The following is a 20,327-nucleotide window of genomic DNA, read 5'->3' on the forward strand; positions in this document are numbered from 1 at the left end:
CCCGGATGCGTTTGAATTGCATAGAGAGTTTGAATTTTGTCAGCTCTAAAGCGGATGTGTTTCCTAGAACATGCTATTTTGGGATTGCATAGTCATTTGCACATTAGAATGAACTTTTGAATTTTGTCAGCTACAAAGCAGCGCATGACTTTGAAAATTAAATGTCAAATGGCTTTGCATTATAATTTTAATATTGACAGCGAATGTGCACATCGGGTACATGAAAATGAAAATGCAAATCATTAGAATTGCATTTGAATTTGAATATTGTCTGAAAGAATGCATGCAAAAGTGGAACATGCAATTGCAATCTCATATTGCATTAGCATTTGAATTGAGTCAGCTATATGCTTCCATATTATGGTACTGCTCTGTGCTGTGGGATTGGTCAGAGGACAATGAATACTGAGGTACACTTCCCGGACACCGTAGGAGTTACCTGTAAGAGTTAGCTAACTCCAGAAGGTGGCAGTAATGCAACATCAAGGATGCAAGCCTGCCGTTAAACCTAAACGAAGAAGAATCTTCTGCAAACACAAGTTATTTGCACACGGACATTACAACCGTTGTAGTAGCTTCGGTTTTTAATACGTTCATTTTGAATACATTAGATCACACGGGACAGCAGGCTGGGAAGACAACATGCTGAAACATTTAATGGACGCTGGTAAATGGTTTTGACTTTGGCTTTGAATCAGTTTTCTTACCTAACGAGCTACGCTAGCTACTAGCTAGACCAGAGATGTGTTGCTAGTTAGCTTGCGTAGCTACATGGCATCATGGCCCTTTGTTTTGGTGTAGGGTTTTACATGTCCCTTGTTTTGGTGGAGGGTTTTACATGTCCCTTGTTTTGGTGGAGGGTTTTACATGTCCCTTGTTTTGGTGTAGGGTTTTACATGTCCCTTGTTTTGGTGTAGGGTTTTACATGTCCCTTGTAGGGTAGGGTTTTACATGTCCCTTGTTTTGGTGTAGGGTTTTACATGTCCCTTGTTTTGGTGTAGGGTTTTACATGTCCCTTGTTTTGGTGGAGGGTTTTACATGTCCCTTGTTTTGGTGGAGGGTTTTACATGTCCCTTGTTTTGGTGGAGGGTTTTACATGTCCCTTGTAGGGTAGGGTTTTACATGTCCCTTGTTTTGGTGTAGGGTTTTACATGTCCCATGGCCACACAAGGAATACCCAAGCTCCTAACAAATTAGCCATGATCATCATATAGAACAGGGGTCCCCAAACTTTTTTCTGTGAGGGCCACATCATGTTTCCTTTCTGTGATGGGGGGCCTGGGTCGGTCTCTAACATAAAATAATATGGAACGGAGTGGAACGGTGTGAAATGGAGGTGGTTGCGCAAAGCAATTGCGAGCAGGAGAGCACTGGTGGATGCAAACAAAGTCTAAACAGTTGAATTTGGATGGAATTTATACCTATAGTGATATGTCAATGAAATATAATCAGTTTTACAGTCTGATACATGAGGGAGGACCCTCATCATACACGGGGGAACCCATGAAGCAGGGCTGTCTGGGGGTCCTTAAACGAGCATCAAACACTTAATTTCTTGCATTCTGGTGAATTTAGATGCACCAATTTGTGCCCTTTCTGCATCAATTTATGGTGGAAATGTCATTATTTATGTAAAGGAAAACACAATATTCAGGCACCAGATGACCATTCAAAATGTAATGTAATATAATGCAATATAAGGCTCTCAGGCATTCTGTACTTTCAAATATGTATTCTCCTTGAGCAGTCAACATCAACTATAAATCAACACGAAAGCTAACTTATTTGCGAAACAGCGCCCCCACCATCACGTCGGCGCAATGCCGCAATTGCAGTTAGAAATTACAGAAATCCACCGAGTGCAGCGCTTGTAGAAAATACGACCGTCAGAGTTTTGTCGAGAGCTGGAGGCGGCTAGGAATATGACGGAGGCGGCTTCTCATAATTCTCAATGCAGGAAAAACCCTGCTTGACACAGATCATGAACATATCGGTAAAATTATTTCGTTTTCTCCTGCAGCTGGGCATCTACATTATCTAATCCCCCATTGTTTCAATTCATCTGGTGCCTACTTGCGGACAGACTCACCGCGGGACACACCTCCTCCGCGATCACATTCATACATTTATTGACAAACTTCTTTGCATTTAACAATAATAATCACTTGTGCACTGTTGGTTAAAAACCCTGCATTCTGAATCAACTTTTCTCTTTACCAAACGTTTGGCCATTTTTCATCTCTCTGAATGTTCGTTCTAGCTCGCGTGCACCTGCTACAGATCCGTGATGTTCACTATGGAACGTTACGTTGAATGTACCGCATTCTGTGGGCGGTTGAAACTAACTAATAATGTTATTAATGAAAATAGTTTATAACTAAGGGAAATTTTTATTTGAAAGCCAACCTTTAATATCAAATACAGATATGATATGATTAAAACATATATTTAAGTTTAATTTCCAAAATATGTTTCTGGCATTGTTGAGAGTGTGTGGGGGCGACGTTGTTCAAAGGGCCGGCCCAAGTGTGGGGGCGGGCCGTGTTCGGCCCGCGGGCCGTAGTTTGGGGACCCCTGATATAGAACATCTCTGATGATACACCTCTTTGGACCACAATTGTAGCTAGCAGTTCTTGAAAGAGTGAGCCAAGTGTAAACAATTGATCAAATAGCCTCCATGTTCACATGTGAATAGATTGAGATACCTACTACCTCAGCATAAACTAAGCAATGAGCACCTACTACATTGTTTAAGTTGTTTTGTCACTGGGAACCTTCTAAACAATTGGTGTGCAAACTCAAATCATGTTTTAAAAGTTAAAAAAAAGTAATAAAATCCTGATTTTATTGAATGTCATTCCTGTGTCATTATTAGTGGATAGGACCATTTATTCAGATGTCTCGTTGCAGTGGAGTGTTGGCTCTCAAGCTAAACGAATCTGTGTTTTCTCCAGGTCCCTCTCTTCCTTTGGCGTCTCTAAGCCTGTTTGTTCCACCATTGCGGCTGGTGTCTGCTGCTCTATGGCAAGTTGTTCAGAAGAGAGTCATAAAGGAATACGGGTTACTGGAGGAGTTTGTCACTACAGTGTTGGAGATAGTCCCTGATCTGATGAGCCACAGAGACCGAGTCCAACTCATCATGGGGCTGAATGCAAGGGTAAGAATTGGGTTCAAGCCTGGTCTCTTTCCACAACTACTGTCTTACAATACGGTGTCAGCTCCACTGAGCTACGGGAACATTATTTCCCCTGTTCCTACTTGAATATTGCCCACTCACATTTCGCTGCTCTAAATGCCATTCAACACACTAACTATTAGGGGTGTAACGGATCACCTAACTCACGGATCGGATCGTGTCACGGTTTTTGAGTCACGGATCGGATCATTTTTCGGATCAACACAAAACATAAAAATAAAAGGCTTTTTCCTCGAATTCTGTAAAAACACCACTTTTACTGTGTAAAACCCAACAACATTCAAGATGTCAAAACTGGTATACAGTAGAGACCAAAAGTTTGGACACACCTTCTCATTCAATGCGTTTCCTTTATTTTCATGACTATTTGGTACATTGTAGATTCTCACTGAAGGCATCAAAACTATGAATGAACACATAAGAATTATGTATTTAACAATAAAGTGTGAAATAACTCCAAATATGTCTTATATTTTAGATTCCTCAAAGCAGCCACCCTTTGCTTTTTTGTTGTTAATAAAATATATAATAATAATATTTAATATAATATGTGTTAATAATAATATGTTATTATATATATATATTTAATATTATTATAATATATTTTATTAACAACAAAAAAGCAAAGGGTGGCTACTTTGAGGAATCTAAAATATAAGACATATTTAGAGTTATTTCACACTTTTGTTAAGTACATCATTCCACATGTGTTCATTCATAGTTTTGATGCCTTCAGTGAGAATCTACATGTAAATAGTCATGAAAATAAAGGAAACACATTGAATGAGAAGGTGTGTCCAAACTTTTGTCCTGTACTGTATATATATGTGTGTGTATATATATATATAGATATATATACGTAACATATTCTACACTCAAACATTAGGCTACATATTAAACAGAAACACACATTCAACTTAAATGATGCAGTAGGAGAGAGGGAGGAGGCACCCGGTTGCAGCAGTGAATCACTGGGCTCTTTAAAGCAGACAAATAAACATGTTTTATGCCACTTTTAACTAAATAATAAAGTGAAACCTTACTTTAAACATGGTATGAAAAAATTGGCTACATTATCAGAAGTTGTCAAGCTGCCTTTTTCGTGCCTCCCGTCAACACACCAGGGTGATGTCGCGGCAAATGTGTGGCCATGCTCGTACGACTTTCTCGTTGCACAACGCTTAAACACCGTAACTTTTTAATCGACCACACTTCCAATGACACTGTCCGTCATTGTTATAATTGACAGAGAAGCCAAAGTGCTCCCATACATGGGATTTAAATGACGAGGGAGGCATTTCGAGTTCTTCTCTGTCGCCAACATTAGCAGCACTCGCCATGATACACTTGGGCTGCGTTCGTAAATTTGCTCTGAGAGCGCCGGAGAGCACACTGGGTCCGACGTCATAGAGGGACCAAGTAATTTGATTGGACGAGGCGTTCCATGAATGCTGATCAGATTCCAGAGCGAATTTACGAACGCAGCCTTGTTGTTCTGGATTTTATTTTCCATTATCAACCTATCATTGCGCTTTAGAGTAAAACAAAGCACGCAACTGTCGCGTCTATCTTTTCATGGCAACTCTACATTGTGATTTACAAGGGATATTAACTAATATTAAGTAATATTATTACTTGGTTACATTTTGCAATTGATCCGCGGTACACATGCGTGCCGAACCGTGGGGGGCGATCCGTACGGATTACGGATTATCCGTGATCCGTTACACCCCTACTAACTATACAGATATCTTGGCCAGCAAGACATGGGGAAAGCCAGCACAGATAGTCTAAGCTTCCTGTTACTAAACTCATATGATTTTTTGCTCAATCAGTGACAAATAGATACTGGCTTTTGCCTAATTTGGTAGAATTATAAGTCAATTGAACTTTTCTATTCCATCAGCTGGTTCTGGAGTTGTGTCGTTCTGATCATCCTGTCGACCCTCAGACCATCCAGCTACACCTGAACAGGATGATCACCTCTCATAGGGAGGAGACGGAGGTGAGTGTTACTCAAGTACTGTGACTTGGCTGGTGTTAAAACCTGTCTTATTATAATCTAGCTCCATTTATTGACGGTGTTAAACATATTTGTTATAGACGTGTGATGCAGAGGTGGAGGCATCAGTATTAAACTTCTGTAAGCTGATTCCAACCTTACTGGAAGACCCAGTTGAGAAGGAACACTTCTTCCAGGTCAGTGTTCTGTGTTGATTTCATTCAGTGCGATGCTTTCAAACCTGATATTTCACTTTCAACATTACTTATTTACAAATGTACCTTCCTAGAAAGTCTTTCCAGAGGAATTTGGCCTCAAGTATGACTCAGCACTACAGAGTCTGGTGTGGGAGTTCCTCTCCAGGTTGGAGAAGCTTCTTCCAACACCAACCTTTGAACAGGTAAACTGTAATCAATTTTTTAATCATCTCAAAAAATTGTTTGAATAATAAATCATATTATAGATAGTAATCTTACTGTCTCATAGTCAAAGAGACAATGCCTTTTCAAACAATTTTGTCTCTGTTAGACTGCATCGTGGTTGATACAGTTCCCCCCTGTCCTCGAGGAGTATGTGAAGTCTGTGTATCAGCCCGAGTGTCTGAAGACCCTTCTCCAACACCATAACAACGGATATGGAGGTTTGGACATCAATGGTAGGTTATGGATGACTTTGATAAAGAATGTTATCTATTGAAACATAATTATGACATGGACAAATATGAATGAGTCCCATAAATAAAATAAAAAAGTTGAAATTAACTTTTCCTCTCCTGTCCTCAGCTTCATCCTCTGTAGATGAATATATCCTTCGCTCGCTGTCTCTCTCTCCAATAGAGACAGTTGAAAACTCAGCTGACCCGCAGAGCCAAACAGAACCAATGCAGGGATTTATGAACGTTCTAAGCCCTGTCTCATCTGACAATGAGTCAGAAATGCCATCTTTGTTTGAGTCCAACCACATGGAGAACAAGCTGTGGATGAATTTGGATAAAAGTGTTGAGGTTGAACTTGTCTTTGAAGAGGGAGCATGTATTGATGAAGAAACTACTCAGAGAAACGTTCAAATCACGAACGAACCTTTAGACAACCATAAAACTGACAATGGTCTGGAAATCAGAACAGAACCGGACAGCAGCCAACAGGATGTCCCTGACATTTCTACTCTGTCTACATACTGTCTTCTTCATCAGCCCACAGTGCTGCTCCACAGAATTGCCATCACTGATATGAAGTTGCCGGTGCAGGAGGCCTCTCTAAAATTGAGTTTAAGAAGAAAGAGGCTGCAGGCTAAGAAAGTGGGACGCCCAAAACAGGTCACATCACAAAATGGTATGTTAAGAAATTACCCACATTACACAACGTACAACTCAACCGTATACTGTATATACACTTAAGAAGTTTGCAGAACCAGTGTTGTCTGTTATTGGATCTTTTGATCTGTCTGTAAACACTTTACTTACTTTGTGTGTACCTATACACTTTCCTTCCTTGCCTAAACTTGAAGTAACTCTAAATCTACCACCATTGGTTCTAGTACCCACACTGGGGTTGTATGTATTAGTTGTAATGTAGTTAATCAGAGAAATTACATTTGACTACCTCTTTAATTTGCATTGTGACAGTTCCTAGGTTTGACATAATAATTTGACATATACAGTTGAGGTGCATGGACTTGGATCAAAACAATTCATGCGTTTCAGCTAACCAGTGTATCGCTCACCATGTGATCCATACTTGTTCTCCCTGGCTGTCAGTATTTTGATCTTCATCTCTTTTCATCTTTACCACCAGGTGGAGCTCCTTGTGCACGCCATGTCTGCTCTCACTGCCCATTCTCTCATACGGAGGAGATGAAGCTGCACCGCCACATTGAGACGGTTCACCCTGTAGAGCATAGCGATCTTATGGCCATGGGGCAGATCAGAGGAGAACCCCCTGACAGTGTACCTCAGTATTCATTGCTATCTGACCAATCCCACAGCACAGAGCAATCCCTCAAAAGAAGCAAACGTGCCAAAATATGCTCCTTATGTGGAAAGTCTTTCATCAAAGCAAAGGATTTTACAATACACATGAGATCTCACATTGAGCAGGGCTTTTACCAGTGCACCCAGTGTGGAGAAGGCTTTGATCATAATGAGGACCTAGAGAAACACCAGCAGAATGAGTGTGAGGAGGCAGTCCATAACCAGAGTTCAATGAAGGCTCAAACGGAAGAGGATAATATGTCTATAACATCTGTGGAGGATTGGACAGAAATATCTGAGGCCAGTTCCAATGATTTTCCTACTGAAAAACGTTCTTACAAACGTTCTTACAAACCACAATCCAAATGCTGTGTCTGTTCGAAGACTTTCTGTACTCCAGGTTACATGAGACGTCACATGAAATCCCAACATGGTGAGCTCCCTTACCATTGCCTAGATTGTGGAGAAGGTTTCAAGAACAAATATGTTTTTCTGAAACATAAAGACGTGTGTTTACAGGCAAACATTATTTTCTCTTGCGGTGAGTGTGGTGAGACCTTTCTCCCTGAACCACATGACAATGATGAGGTGAATCAACAGCAGCTTCCAAGGTACCCTCATCCAGAGGCCAGCAGTCTCTTAGTGTCAGTGGAAAATGGGACAGAGACACTAAATTCCTCCAGCACTGCACCCCCGAAACCAACAATCTTAAATGTATCTCTTCCCAAAGTAGATCGTTACTTAACATGCCTTTTGTGTAATGAAACATTTGAACGTTCATCTAAAATGAGAGCGCATATTTTACTCAAACATGATGCTCCTCTTTACTTGCGGTGTTTGAAAAAAAACATTCCATACTCCGAAAAGTGTCCTGTGTGCAGAAAAAAAACATCCCAGTCTATGCAGAACCAGAATACCACCTCTGATGAGGTGAATATTGAAAGACAGCAGCCAGACCTGTCATTGGCTGCTGGGGAAAATGAAATGGAGATCCTGCAGTCCTGCGACACTGACATGAAGTTCTCAGATGATTTGCAACAACCCCAGCCAAATGAGTGTGAGGAAATTGACTTTCAGAGACAACACTATGATTTGAGGGAGGGGGTCAGTCCAAACCTTCATAGAGAGGATGATCCTGAAGACGGCAAGACGTCTCTGGCCGCAAGGGAGACCGATATTCCCCAGCCTCACAGTACCTCACCTCAGATTCCAACAACCTCCAATAGTCCCGGAACACAGTCAACGCTAGCTGATGTGGTTCTACCTACATGGACCGGACAATGTCCTATCTGCCACAAGACATTCAGAAGGAATAAGCATTTGAATTATCATATGAGACGTCACGGACAAGAGGGAGCCCTCAGCTGCACTCAATGTTCAGGGTACTTTGCTTGTAAGAAAGAATTGATAAATCACCAGGCCAGTAAACGAGGTTGTGGCCCAACGCGCTGTAATACCATTTATGAAAAAGACGTGTCTAAGGACACTCCACTCTTCTCTTGCCCCCATTGTGACAATCGTTACAAGAGTGAATCGAGGCTAGAAACACACATGGCATGTCACAATACAAAGGGGTTCTCTTGTCAATATTGTGGCAAAATGTTTGCCAAGAAAAGTCAATTATGCAGCCATATATATCAACATACAAGGAAGCAGTATCTGTGTGACACATGTGGTAAGGATTACGGAAGCTCAAGTTGTTTGAAAATACACATGCGAGTTCACACAGGAGAACGACCATACCACTGTGCACAATGTGACAAACGTTTTACCTCCAAGGGTAGTCTGAAACTACATCAGAACACACATACAGGAGAGCGGCTATATGCATGCACTTTGTGTCATGCACGCTGTACCACTAACCTCAGATTAAAAAATCATATGATCGTCCACACAAAGGAGAAGGCTTTTAAGTGTGTTTGTGGAAAGGCATTTGCATCTAAATCTTGTTTTAAAACTCATCAGAACAAATGTTCATGTTGAGTTTTTTTGTCTTGTCTGGGATGGGCATTTTCTTGACTGTCAGTTATCGTGTGGGGCAGATTTGATTTATAATATACATTTCTATAAATTGTTGAAATAAATAAATAATAAGCATCAGAGCAAGTGTGTGCAGCTCTCTTTCTATCTCTTTAGTTTCACCCGCCAGCCTGCACCTCTCCAAGCTACAGTGTGTGTTTTTGAATGCAGAATTGATTTATAACATCACTGGCTCACAACTGTAGATGGATGTGCTGGATTTCAGTTGAGTGTTAAAGATCTGACCCTGTTTATGTCAGCAACGCACACTCACCTGTACACCTGTCAACAGTCCAAGCTGGGGGCCGTTCCACTAAGCGAGATTAACTCTGATTCAGGTTTAAATAAGCTTGCTGTCGGTTCCATCAATGTGGCTCAAATAATTCGCTGCTTGGTTGCTATGCAACATATCCTTCTGAGTAATTCTGGTCCCGAGCAGACTTACAGGCTGGCTAAGGTCATGCGTGCGTCAAAAAAGGCTCACAGGTGGAAACTACATCCCGAACGACAGTTCCTCAAGTGTCTTTTAGGAAATATTAGTTCCCACTTCACACGAGATAGATATATAGATAGTTTGACTGTGTGATAGATAGATAATTTGAAAGTGTGATCGATCGATAGATAGATAACCTGATATTTTGAAAGTGTGATAGATAGATCGATAGATAAATAAATTAAAAAGTGTAAAAAATAAAATAAAATAGGTATGTGTATCAACTTGCATTGCTTTTGTCCCAGCGGTCTACCTGGCGCCAAGTGGTTAAGGCAACCAGCTAGAGTTCCGAAGGTTGCGAGTTCGAGACTTGATTTTAGTGATTTTTTTTTATTAATTTTTTTACATTTAACCGAAACCTTCATGCAAAGGCTTCAAACACCATTGTAATCGTGTCAGTTCTTGTAAATTAGCCTGCACCATAATTTTATAGCCTACATACTTTTTTAGATGAGATTTTAGATTAGATTCAGACAACGAAATGCAGTAAAAAGTGTGTCTGAAGAGGGATTCGAACCACCGATTTAAAATGACGAATAAAAACTATGGCAGCGGTCGATACCACTAGGCCATTGTGACGATATGATGGCTTGTAGCCTGCTGCTGATATCACCACAGTGGTAAATATTAATTTATTAAAATATGAACATATAACTGGGGCTAGTATGACCTACGCATTTAATCGGTCAGCAATTTCTTGCCAAACCATTTCCCTCGCCTTGTTAATTGCGGCAGTATTGCACTATTTTACATCTTATTTTTCCGTCTTCATAAAGATCAATAATTCGGAATGCTGCGCAAATGTAGAACCCCTGCAGAGTGGAGTATCTTCATTTCGACAGATCGACTCTTCGGGGCTCTTTATGTCGGCGTGCACGCGCCCATATCGAGGATTTGTAAGCCGGTGTTCTGTGAACACTCATAACACAAGCCTGATCCTTGTTTGAGGAATCACCTGAGGCTTGAATTCCAATCCTGAGTTGCCTGATCGCCTGATTTATTTCAATCGCCGATATACTAATCCACTTTAGTGGAACGACCCCCAGATCTCGTGTGTATTGTGAAATTCTTTGCTTCGATTAAAGACCTTCCACATAATAAAGAGCATAAGCACAAGCAGGCTTCCTTCTTTTGGGGTACTGCTCTGTGCTGTGGGATTGGTCAGAGGACAATGAATACTGAGGGACACTTCCCGGACACCGTAGGAGTTACCTGTAAGAGTTAGCTAACTCCAGAAGGTGGCAGTAATGCAACATCAAGGATGCAAGCCTGCCGTTAAACCTAAACGAAGAAGAATCTTCTGCAAACACAAGTTATTTGCACACGGACATTACAACCGTTGTAGTAGCTTCGGTTTTTAATACGTTAATTTAGAATACATTAGATCACACGGGACAGCAGGCTGGGAAGACAACATGCTAAAACATTTAATGGACGCTGGTAAATGGTTTTGACTTTGGCTTTGAATCAGCTTTCTTACCTAACGAGCTACGCTAGCTAGCTAGAGCAGAGATGTGTTGCTAGTTAGCTTGCGTAGCTACATGGCATCATGGCCCCTTGTTTTGGTGTAGGGTTTTACATGTCCCTTGTTTTGGTGTAGGGTTTTACATGTCCCTTGTTTTGGTGGAGGGTTTTACATGTCCAGTGTTTCCCCTACCATTGCCTTTGGGGGGCGGGCCGCCCTCCCAACGGAACCCCCCGCCCCCCCAAGAAAGAGGAATTATTACTGACGGAGACACCAAACATCTGACAAGCAGGCTAAAATATGCACGTTTTTTAAACGCACCGAACCCGAATCTGGCGAGTGGCAAGCCCATAGGCTCGTTGGTAACGTTAGTCCGCCGTAGTCTCGCATAGCCAGACCTATCTCCACACTTCGCGCTGTGCCAGCGCTGGAGAATAATACAGGATTTTGCGCTAGTGTGCGCGCGTGACGCGAGACGTTTTGCCGGCTGTGGTGTCTGCAGATTGAAAGTAAGCAAGTTGAAACGTTAGCAAATATAATTGCTGAGTGTTCTGACAGAGAAAGTTGGTTAAAATTGGTCGTTATTATCGTGACTAGACAGTGACTGACTATAGTTCCATAGTGTAAATAGTGTCAAAGAACTAGCAAGCTAGCTAGCTCAGAGGTGATGAGATGAGCTAGTCTCCTTGCACACTTGCCAGCTAAAGAGCTAACTGGAGGCACTTTATTATTTTACTTAAAGTAGATATACTATCTTTCTTATTCTGCTAGAGTTGGGCTTCATGGTAATACCATAATGGCATATTTACAGTACATGGACAGTTGATTGAAGCATTGGAAATGTCCGTTTTTTATAGTTGGACATACACGTTTTTTTCAGGTGAGAGAGTAAAGTCAAAATGACATTATCTGACTGGATTGCCCACAGCAATCCAATATTCAATTATAATTATGTTATAAATTGATATGGATATTGGATTATAAATACTCTGGCTGTTTTGTTTACCTTTTGGTTGACAGCAAAAGGGAGAGAGGAGGATAGGGAGGGAGAGAAGGAGAGAGAGCAGGATGGTGTCGGCTCGGCACACCAGAGAGAGAGAGAGAGCAAGAACCAGGTGAGAAAGTGGACAGGTAGTCAAGACCACATAAGTAAGTAGCCTTGAGAACCGATGGTTCTGGAGCCTAATGGCCCATAGGGCAGGATCCTATCTCCTGTTTCCGTAGCGTGAGGCGGCTTAATGTACAAGTACACCCCTGGACATGACGCTGGTATGAGGCAGAGTCTTACCCCCTGGGGGGGGGGGGGGGGGGGGTCCATGCCACGGTCCATGCCACCCCCCCAAGGCAGCAAACCTAGGGGAAACACTGATGTCCCTTGTAGGGTAGGGTTTTACATGTCCCTTGGCCACACAAGGAATACCCAAGCTCCTAACAAATTAGCCATGATCATCATATAGAACATCTCTGATGATACACCTCTTTGGACCACAATTGTAGCTAGCAGTTCTTGAAAGAGTGAGCCAAGTGTAAACAATTGAGCAAATAGCCTCCATGTTCACATGTGAATAGATTGAGATACCTACTACCTCAGCATAAACTAAGCAATGAGCACCTACTACTTTGTTTAAGTTGTTTTGTCACTGGGAACCTTCTAAACAATTGGTGTGCAAACTCAAATCATGTTTTAAAAGTAAAAAAATAAATAATAAAATCCTGATTTTATTGAATGTCATTCCTGTGTCATTATTAGTGGATAGGACCATTTATTCAGATGTCTCGTTGCAGTGGAGTGTTGGCTCTCAAGCTAAATGAATCTGTGTTTTCTCCAGGTCCCTCTCTTCCTTTGGCGTCTCTAAGCCTGTTTGTTCCACCATTGCGGCTGGTGTCTGCTGCTCTATGGCAAGTTGTTCAGAAGAGAGTCATAAAGGAATACGGGTTACTGGAGGAGTTTGTCACTACAGTGTTGGAGATAGTCCCTGATCTGATGAGCCACAGAGACCGAGTCCAACTCATCATGGGGCTGAATGCAAGGGTAAGAATTGGGTTCAAGCCTGGTCTCTTTCCACAACTACTGTCTTACAATACGGTGTCAGCTCCACTGAGCTACGGGAACATCATTTCCCCTGTTCCTACTTGAATATTGCCCACTCACATTTCGCTGCTCTAAATGCCATTCAACACACTAACTATTAGGGGTGTAACGGATCACCTAACTCACGGATCGGATCGTGTCACGGTTTTTGAGTCACGGATCGGATCATTTTTCGGATCAACACAAAACATAAAAATAAAAAGCTTTTTCCTCGAATTCTGTAAAAACACCACTTTTACTGTGTAAAACCCAACAACATTCAAGATGTCAAAACTGGTATATATACAGTAGAGGCCAAAAGTTTGGACACACCTTCTCATTCAATGCGTTTCCTTTATTTTCATGACTATTTGGTACATTGTAGATTCTCACTGAAGGCATCAAAACTATGAATGAACACATAAGAATTATGTATTTAACAATAAAGTTTTGTTGTTGTTAATAAAATATATAATAATAATATTTAATATAATATGTGTTAATAATAATATGTTATTATATATATATATATAATATTATTATTATATATTTTATTAACAACAAAAAATAATTATTTTATTAACAACAAAAAAGCAAAGGGTGGCTACTTTGAGGAATCTAAAATATAAGACATATTTAGAGTTATTTCACACTTTTGTTAAGTACATCATTCCACATGTGTTCATTCATAGTTTTGATGCCTTCAGTGAGAATCTACAATGTAAATAGTCATGAAAATAAAGGAAACACATTGAATGAGAAGGTGTGTCCAAACTTTTGGCCTGTACTGTATATATATATGTGTGTGTATATATATGTGTGTGTATATATATATATATATATATATATATATATATATTCTACACTCAAACATTAGGCTACATATTAAACAGAAACACACATTCAACTTAAATGATGCAGTAGGAGAGAGGGAGGAGGCACCTGGTTGCAGCAGTGAATCAACTGGGCTCTTTAACCCTTGTGTGATGTTCACTTTTTGGACCCTTTCGTAGTGTTCGGGTCCAGTTGACCCGGGACATCATTGGGGTTTTAAAAGCACTTGTCTTGACATGGTGCTCCTAGTCCCAAGGGTGACCCATACAAGGGGGTATACTCAGGGCGCAAGAAAGCCCCAAAATAGCCCATAATATTAAAGGGCGCCTCCTGTGGGCACAAACAGGTACTGTACCCAATAATGCACAATAGCTACTGTGTACACATTCAAAAGTGCATATCTTTTGTTCTAGTGGATCTAGGGGGCTGCCCTTTGGAGAGGCTGGAGCAGAGGATGCTTAGTAACAACCCACAACGTGTCAGACCCCTAAGAATAGGTGGGGCCGAACGACAGCATGATGAGTAGAAGCGTTTTTACGCACATGATGCCCCTAACTTTGAAAATGCAAAATCCACTATAATAAAGACCTGGGTGTCATAAATCATACTTATCTAGGAAAAATGTTAATGAAACAATGTTTTCATTGCTGTTTATTATTTTGAATTTATATTCTCAATTGAATTTCACATTTATCTAATTATAATCAAAGCTGTAAAGAAAATACAGGTGATGAACAAGAATAGAAATGAAAGAACCAAACTAATTGTTTTTGCCAATAGCTATGAAATACATCTCTCAAAAATGTCTGCAAATGCTGAATCACAAAACACGAACGGAATGTACACTGTTTTCACTGTCACTGTCGAAATACAGTATTATGTCTGAAAAATCCCAAATAATTCTGAAATACCACTGGCTACAATTGTGTGTGCATGGGTATGCCTGTCTACCAGTGTTGCCACAGTTACTTTGAAAAAGTATTCTGATTACTGATTACTCCTTTAAAAAGTAATCTAGTTACTTTACTGATTACTTGATTTTAAAAGTAACTAAGTTAGATTACTAGTTACTTTTTTAGTTACTATGGGCAGCTGCCTAGGCACCCGACCCCCCCCCCCCCCCCCCGCAACATAAAAATGAAAACTGGTTTTGCCAAAACTCACTTTATTTTAACAGTAACTTAAATTACATAATTACACTTTAAACAATAACTTAAAACAACAAAATAAAGAGTCTTTCTTTGCCTCACCCAACATAAATACTTGTTTTTAAACAATAAAATAAATATAATCTTTATTTAACAGTAACTAGCAAGGAGTGGTTTCACAAAACCTAAAACCTACCCTGACCATTCAGATATGATCCTAATATAATCCTAATCCTAAACTGGGTGAGTCTGAGTTTATCAATGATCAACATTTATGTTCTTGTCATCCTTTGCTGACACAAACTCAAAATAATCCTTATATTTCCAGCTATTTAACGCATATCTCTGTTCTCGCTCCATTGTGTAGGCTACGCTTCTGTTTACACTGTGCAATCAGCGTGGTGATACACGTGAGCGATTCTGCTGCAATCTCGCGATAGTCGAGAGCCGTTTTTTGCGGGCATGGCCTTCCATAGTAACCTCGTGTTGAAAACGTGAGCACTGACGTCACTCCCCAAGACGCGAGAAAAGCGAACAAAATGTTTGTTTACTATCGAACATTACAAAGAAATACTGCATTTAGCCTAAGTTATGAGGTAGTAACGCAATAGTAACGCACAGTCACTTGAATAAGTAACTTTAATCCGATTACTGATTTGGAAATAGTATCGCGTTAGAATACTAGTTACTGAAAAAAGTATTCCGATTAGAGTAACGCGTTACTTAGTAACGCGTTACCGGCATCACTGCTGTCTACACAACACATGAAGCACAGAATGTGACAGTGTGTGTACCTCAAATGTACTTTTTGCATTTGCTGCATATGTTCTGTACAGTGCAAGAAAATGTAAAAATGTTTACAATGTTGCACTTCAAAGGGTAAAAAGTGCGAGAGCAGACGGCTTCTTGGCACGGGTGCCTCCCGTCAACACACCAGGGTGATGTCGTGGCAAATGTGTGGCCATTCTCGTACGACTTTCTCGTTGCACAACGCTTAAACACCGTAACTTTTTTATCGACCACACTTCCAATGACACTCTCCGTCATTGTTATAATTGACAGAGAAGCCAAAGTGCTCCCATACATGGGATTTAAATGACGAGGGAGGCATTTCGAGTTCTTCTCTGTCGCCAACATTAGCAGCACTCGCCATGATACACTTGGGCTGCGTTCGTAAATTTGCTCTGAGAGCGCCGGAGAGCACACTGGGTCCGACGTCATAGAGGGACCATGTAATTTGATTGGACGAGGTGTTCCATGAATGCTGATCAGATTCCAGAGCGAATTTACGAACGCAGCCTTGTTGTTCTGGATTTTTTTTTCCATTATCAACCTATCATTGCGCTTTAGAGTAAAACAAAGCACGCAACTGTCGCGTCTATCTTTTCATGGCAACTCTACATTGTGATTTACAAGGGATATTAACTAATATTAAGTAATATTATTATTTGGTTACATTTTGCAATTGATCCGCGGTACACATGCGTGCCGAACCGTGGGGGGGCGATCCGTACGGATTACGGATTATCCGTGATCCGTTACACCCCTACTAACTATACAGATATCTTGGCCAGCAAGACATGGGGAAAGCCAGCACAGATAGTCTAAGCTTCCTGTTACTAAACTCATATGATTTTTTGCTCAATCAGTGACATTTAGATACTGGCTTTTGCCTAATTTGGTAGAATTATAAGTCAATTGAACTTTTCTATTCCATCAGCTGGTTCTGGAGTTGTGTCGTTCTGATCATCCTGTCGACCCTCAGACCATCCAGCTACACCTGAACAGGATGATCACCTCTCATAGGGAGGAGACGGAGGTGAGTGTTACTCAAGTGCTGTGACTTGGCTGGTGTTAAAACCTGTCTTATTATAATCTAGCTCCATTTATTGACGGTGTTAAACATATTTGTTATAGACGTGTGATGCAGAGGTGGAGGCATCAGTATTAAACTTCTGTAAGCTGATTCCAACCTTACTGGAAGACCCAGTTGAGAAGGAACACTTCTTCCAGGTAAGTGTTCTGTGTTGATTTCATTCAGTGCAATGCTTTCAAACCTGATATTTCACTTTCAACATTACTTATTTACAAATGTACCTTCCTAGAAAGTCTTTCCAGAGGAATTTGGCCTCAAGTATGACTCAGCACTACAGAGTCTGGTGTGGGAGTTCCTCTCCAGGTTGGAGAAGCTTCTTCCAACACCAACCTTTGAACAGGTAAACTGTAATCAATTTTTTAATCATCTCAAAAAATTGTTTGAATAATAAATCATATTATAGATAGTAATCTTACTGTCTCATAGTCAAAGAGACAATGCCTTTTCAAACAATTTTGTCTCTGTTAGACTGCATCGTGGTTGATACAGTTCCCCCCTGTCCTCGAGGAGTATGTGAAGTCTGTGTATCAGCCCGAGTGTCTGAAGACCCTTCTCCAACACCATAACAACGGATATGGAGGTTTGGACATCAATGGTAGGTTATGGATGACTTTGATAAAGAATGTTATCTATTGAAACATAATTATGACATGGACAAATATGAATGAGTCCCATAAATAAAATAAAAAAGTTGAAATTAACTTTTCCTCTCCTGTCCTCAGCTTCATCCTCTGTAGATGAATATATCCTTCGCTCGCTGTCTCTCTCTCCAATAGAGACAGTTGAAAACTCAGCTGACCCGCAGAGCCAAACAGAACCAATGCAGGGATTTATGAACGTTCTAAGCCCTGTCTCATCTGACAATGAGTCAGAAATGCCATCTTTGTTTGAGTCCAACCACATGGAGAACAAGCTGTGGATGAATTTGGATAAAAGTGTTGAGGTTGAACTTGTCTTTGAAGAGGGAGCATGTATTGATGAAGAAACTACTCAGAGAAACGTTCAAATCACGAACGAACCTTTAGACAACCATAAAACTGACAATGGTCTGGAAATCAGAACAGAACCGGACAGCAGCCAACAGGATGTCCCTGACATTTCTACTCTGTCTACATACTGTCTTCTTCATCAGCCCACAGTGCTGCTCCACAGAATTGCCATCACTGATATGAAGTTGCCGGTGCAGGAGGCCTCTCTAAAATTGAGTTTAAGAAGAAAGAGGCTGCAGGCTAAGAAAGTGGGACGCCCAAAACAGGTCACATCACAAAATGGTATGTTAAGAAATTACCCACATTACACAACGTACAACTCAACCGTATACTGTATATACACTTAAGAAGTTTGCAGAACCAGTGTTGTCTGTTATTGGATCTTTTGATCTGTCTGTAAACACTTTACTTACTTTGTGTGTACCTATACACTTTCCTTCCTTGCCTAAACTTGAAGTAACTCTAAATCTACCACCATTGGTTCTAGTACCCACACTGGGGTTGTATGTATTAGTTGTAATGTAGTTAATCAGAGACATTACATTTGACTACCTCTTTAATTTGCATTGTGACAGTTCCTAGGTTTGACATAATAATTTGACATATACAGTTGAGGTGCATGGACTTGGATCAAAACAATTCATGCGTTTCAGCTAACCAGTGTATCGCTCACCATGTGATCCATACTTGTTCTCCCTGGCTTTCAGTATTTTGTTCTTCATCTCTTTTCATCTTTACCACCAGGTGGAGCTCCTTGTGCACGCCATGTCTGCTCTCACTGCCCATTCTCTCATACGGAGGAGATGAAGCTGCACCGCCACATTGAGACGGTTCACCCAGTAGAGCATAGCGATCTTATGGCCATGGGGCAGATCAGAGGAGAACCCCCTGACAGTGTACCTCAGTATTCATTGCTATCTGACCAATCCCACAGCACAGAGCAATCCCTCAAAAGAAGCAAACGTGCCAAAATATGCTCCTTATGTGGAAAGTCTTTCATCAAAGCAAAGGATTTTACAATACACATGAGATCTCACATTGAGCAGGGCTTTTACCAGTGCACCCAGTGTGGAGAAGGCTTTGATCATAATGAGGACCTAGAGAAACACCAGCAGAATGAGTGTGAGGAGGCAGTCCATAACCAGAGTTCAATGAAGGCTCAAACGGAAGAGGATAATATGTCTATAACATCTGTGGAGGATTGGACAGAAATATCTGAGGCCAGTTCCAATGATTTTCCTACTGAAAAACGTTCTTACAAACGTTCTTACAAACCACAATCCAAATGCTGTGTCTGTTCGAAGACTTTCTGTACTCCAGGTTACATGAGACGTCACATGAAATCCCAACATGGTGAGCTCCCTTACCATTGCCTAGATTGTGGAGAAGGTTTCAAGAACAAACATGTTTTTCTGAAACATAAAGACGTGTGTTTACAGGCAAACATTATTTTCTCTTGCGGTGAGTGTGGTGAGACCTTTCTCCCTGAACCACATGACAATGATGAGGTGAATCAACAGCAGCTTCCAAGGTACCCTCATCCAGAGGCCAGCAGTCTCTTAGTGTCAGTGGAAAATGGGACAGAGACACTAAATTCCTCCAGCACTGCACCCCCGAAACCAACAATCTTAAATGTATCTCTTCCCAAAGTAGATCGTTACTTAACATGCCTTTTGTGTAATGAAACATTTGAACGTTCATCTAAAATGAGAGCGCATATTTTACTCAAACATGATGCTCCTCTTTACATGCGGTGTTTGAAAAAAAACATTCCATACTCCGAAAAGTGTCCTGTGTGCAGAAAAAAAACATCCCAGTCTATGCAGAACCAGAATACCACCTCTGATGAGGTGAATATTGAAAGACAGCAGCCAGACCTGTCATTGGCTGCTGGGGAAAATGAAATGGAGATCCTGCAGTCCTGCGACACTGACATGAAGTTCTCAGATGATTTGCAACAACCCCAGCCAAATGAGTGTGAGGAAATTGACTTTCAGAGACAACACTATGATTTGAGGGAGGGGGTCAGTCCAAACCTTCATAGAGAGGATGATCCTGAAGACGGCAAGACGTCTCTGGCCGCAAGGGAGACCGATATTCCCCAGCCTCACAGTACCTCACCTCAGATTCCAACAACCTCCAATAGTCCCGGAACACAGTCAACGCTAGCTGATGTGGTTCTACCTACATGGACCGGACAATGTCCTATCTGCCACAAGACATTCAGAAGGAATAAGCATTTGAATTATCATATGAGACGTCACG

The 20,327-nt window shown here is 41.0% G+C and overlaps 1 protein-coding gene across 1 annotated transcript; it reads left to right on the forward strand.

Moving 5' to 3' along the window:
- Positions 1-617: 617 nt before the first annotated feature.
- On the forward strand, positions 618-18,888 carry LOC308156280 (uncharacterized protein; the record flags this gene model as incomplete). The annotated part of the gene is made up of 15 exons (XM_080529625.1): positions 618-667; positions 2,955-3,157; positions 5,103-5,201; positions 5,300-5,395; positions 5,488-5,598; positions 5,727-5,853; positions 5,981-6,529; positions 6,992-7,600; positions 12,974-13,176; positions 16,918-17,016; positions 17,115-17,210; positions 17,303-17,413; positions 17,542-17,668; positions 17,796-18,348; positions 18,813-18,888. The coding sequence occupies exons 1-15, from the start codon at positions 643-645 to the stop codon at positions 18,886-18,888; spliced, it is 3,084 nt and encodes a 1,027-aa protein (XP_080385751.1). The 5' UTR covers positions 618-642.
- Positions 18,889-20,327: the final 1,439 nt, after the last annotated feature.

The sequence above is a fragment of the Nansenia antarctica genome, assembly GCF_963989245.1.
Source record: "Nansenia antarctica genome assembly, chromosome: 4".
Classification (NCBI taxonomy): Eukaryota; Metazoa; Chordata; class Actinopteri; order Argentiniformes; family Microstomatidae; genus Nansenia; species Nansenia antarctica.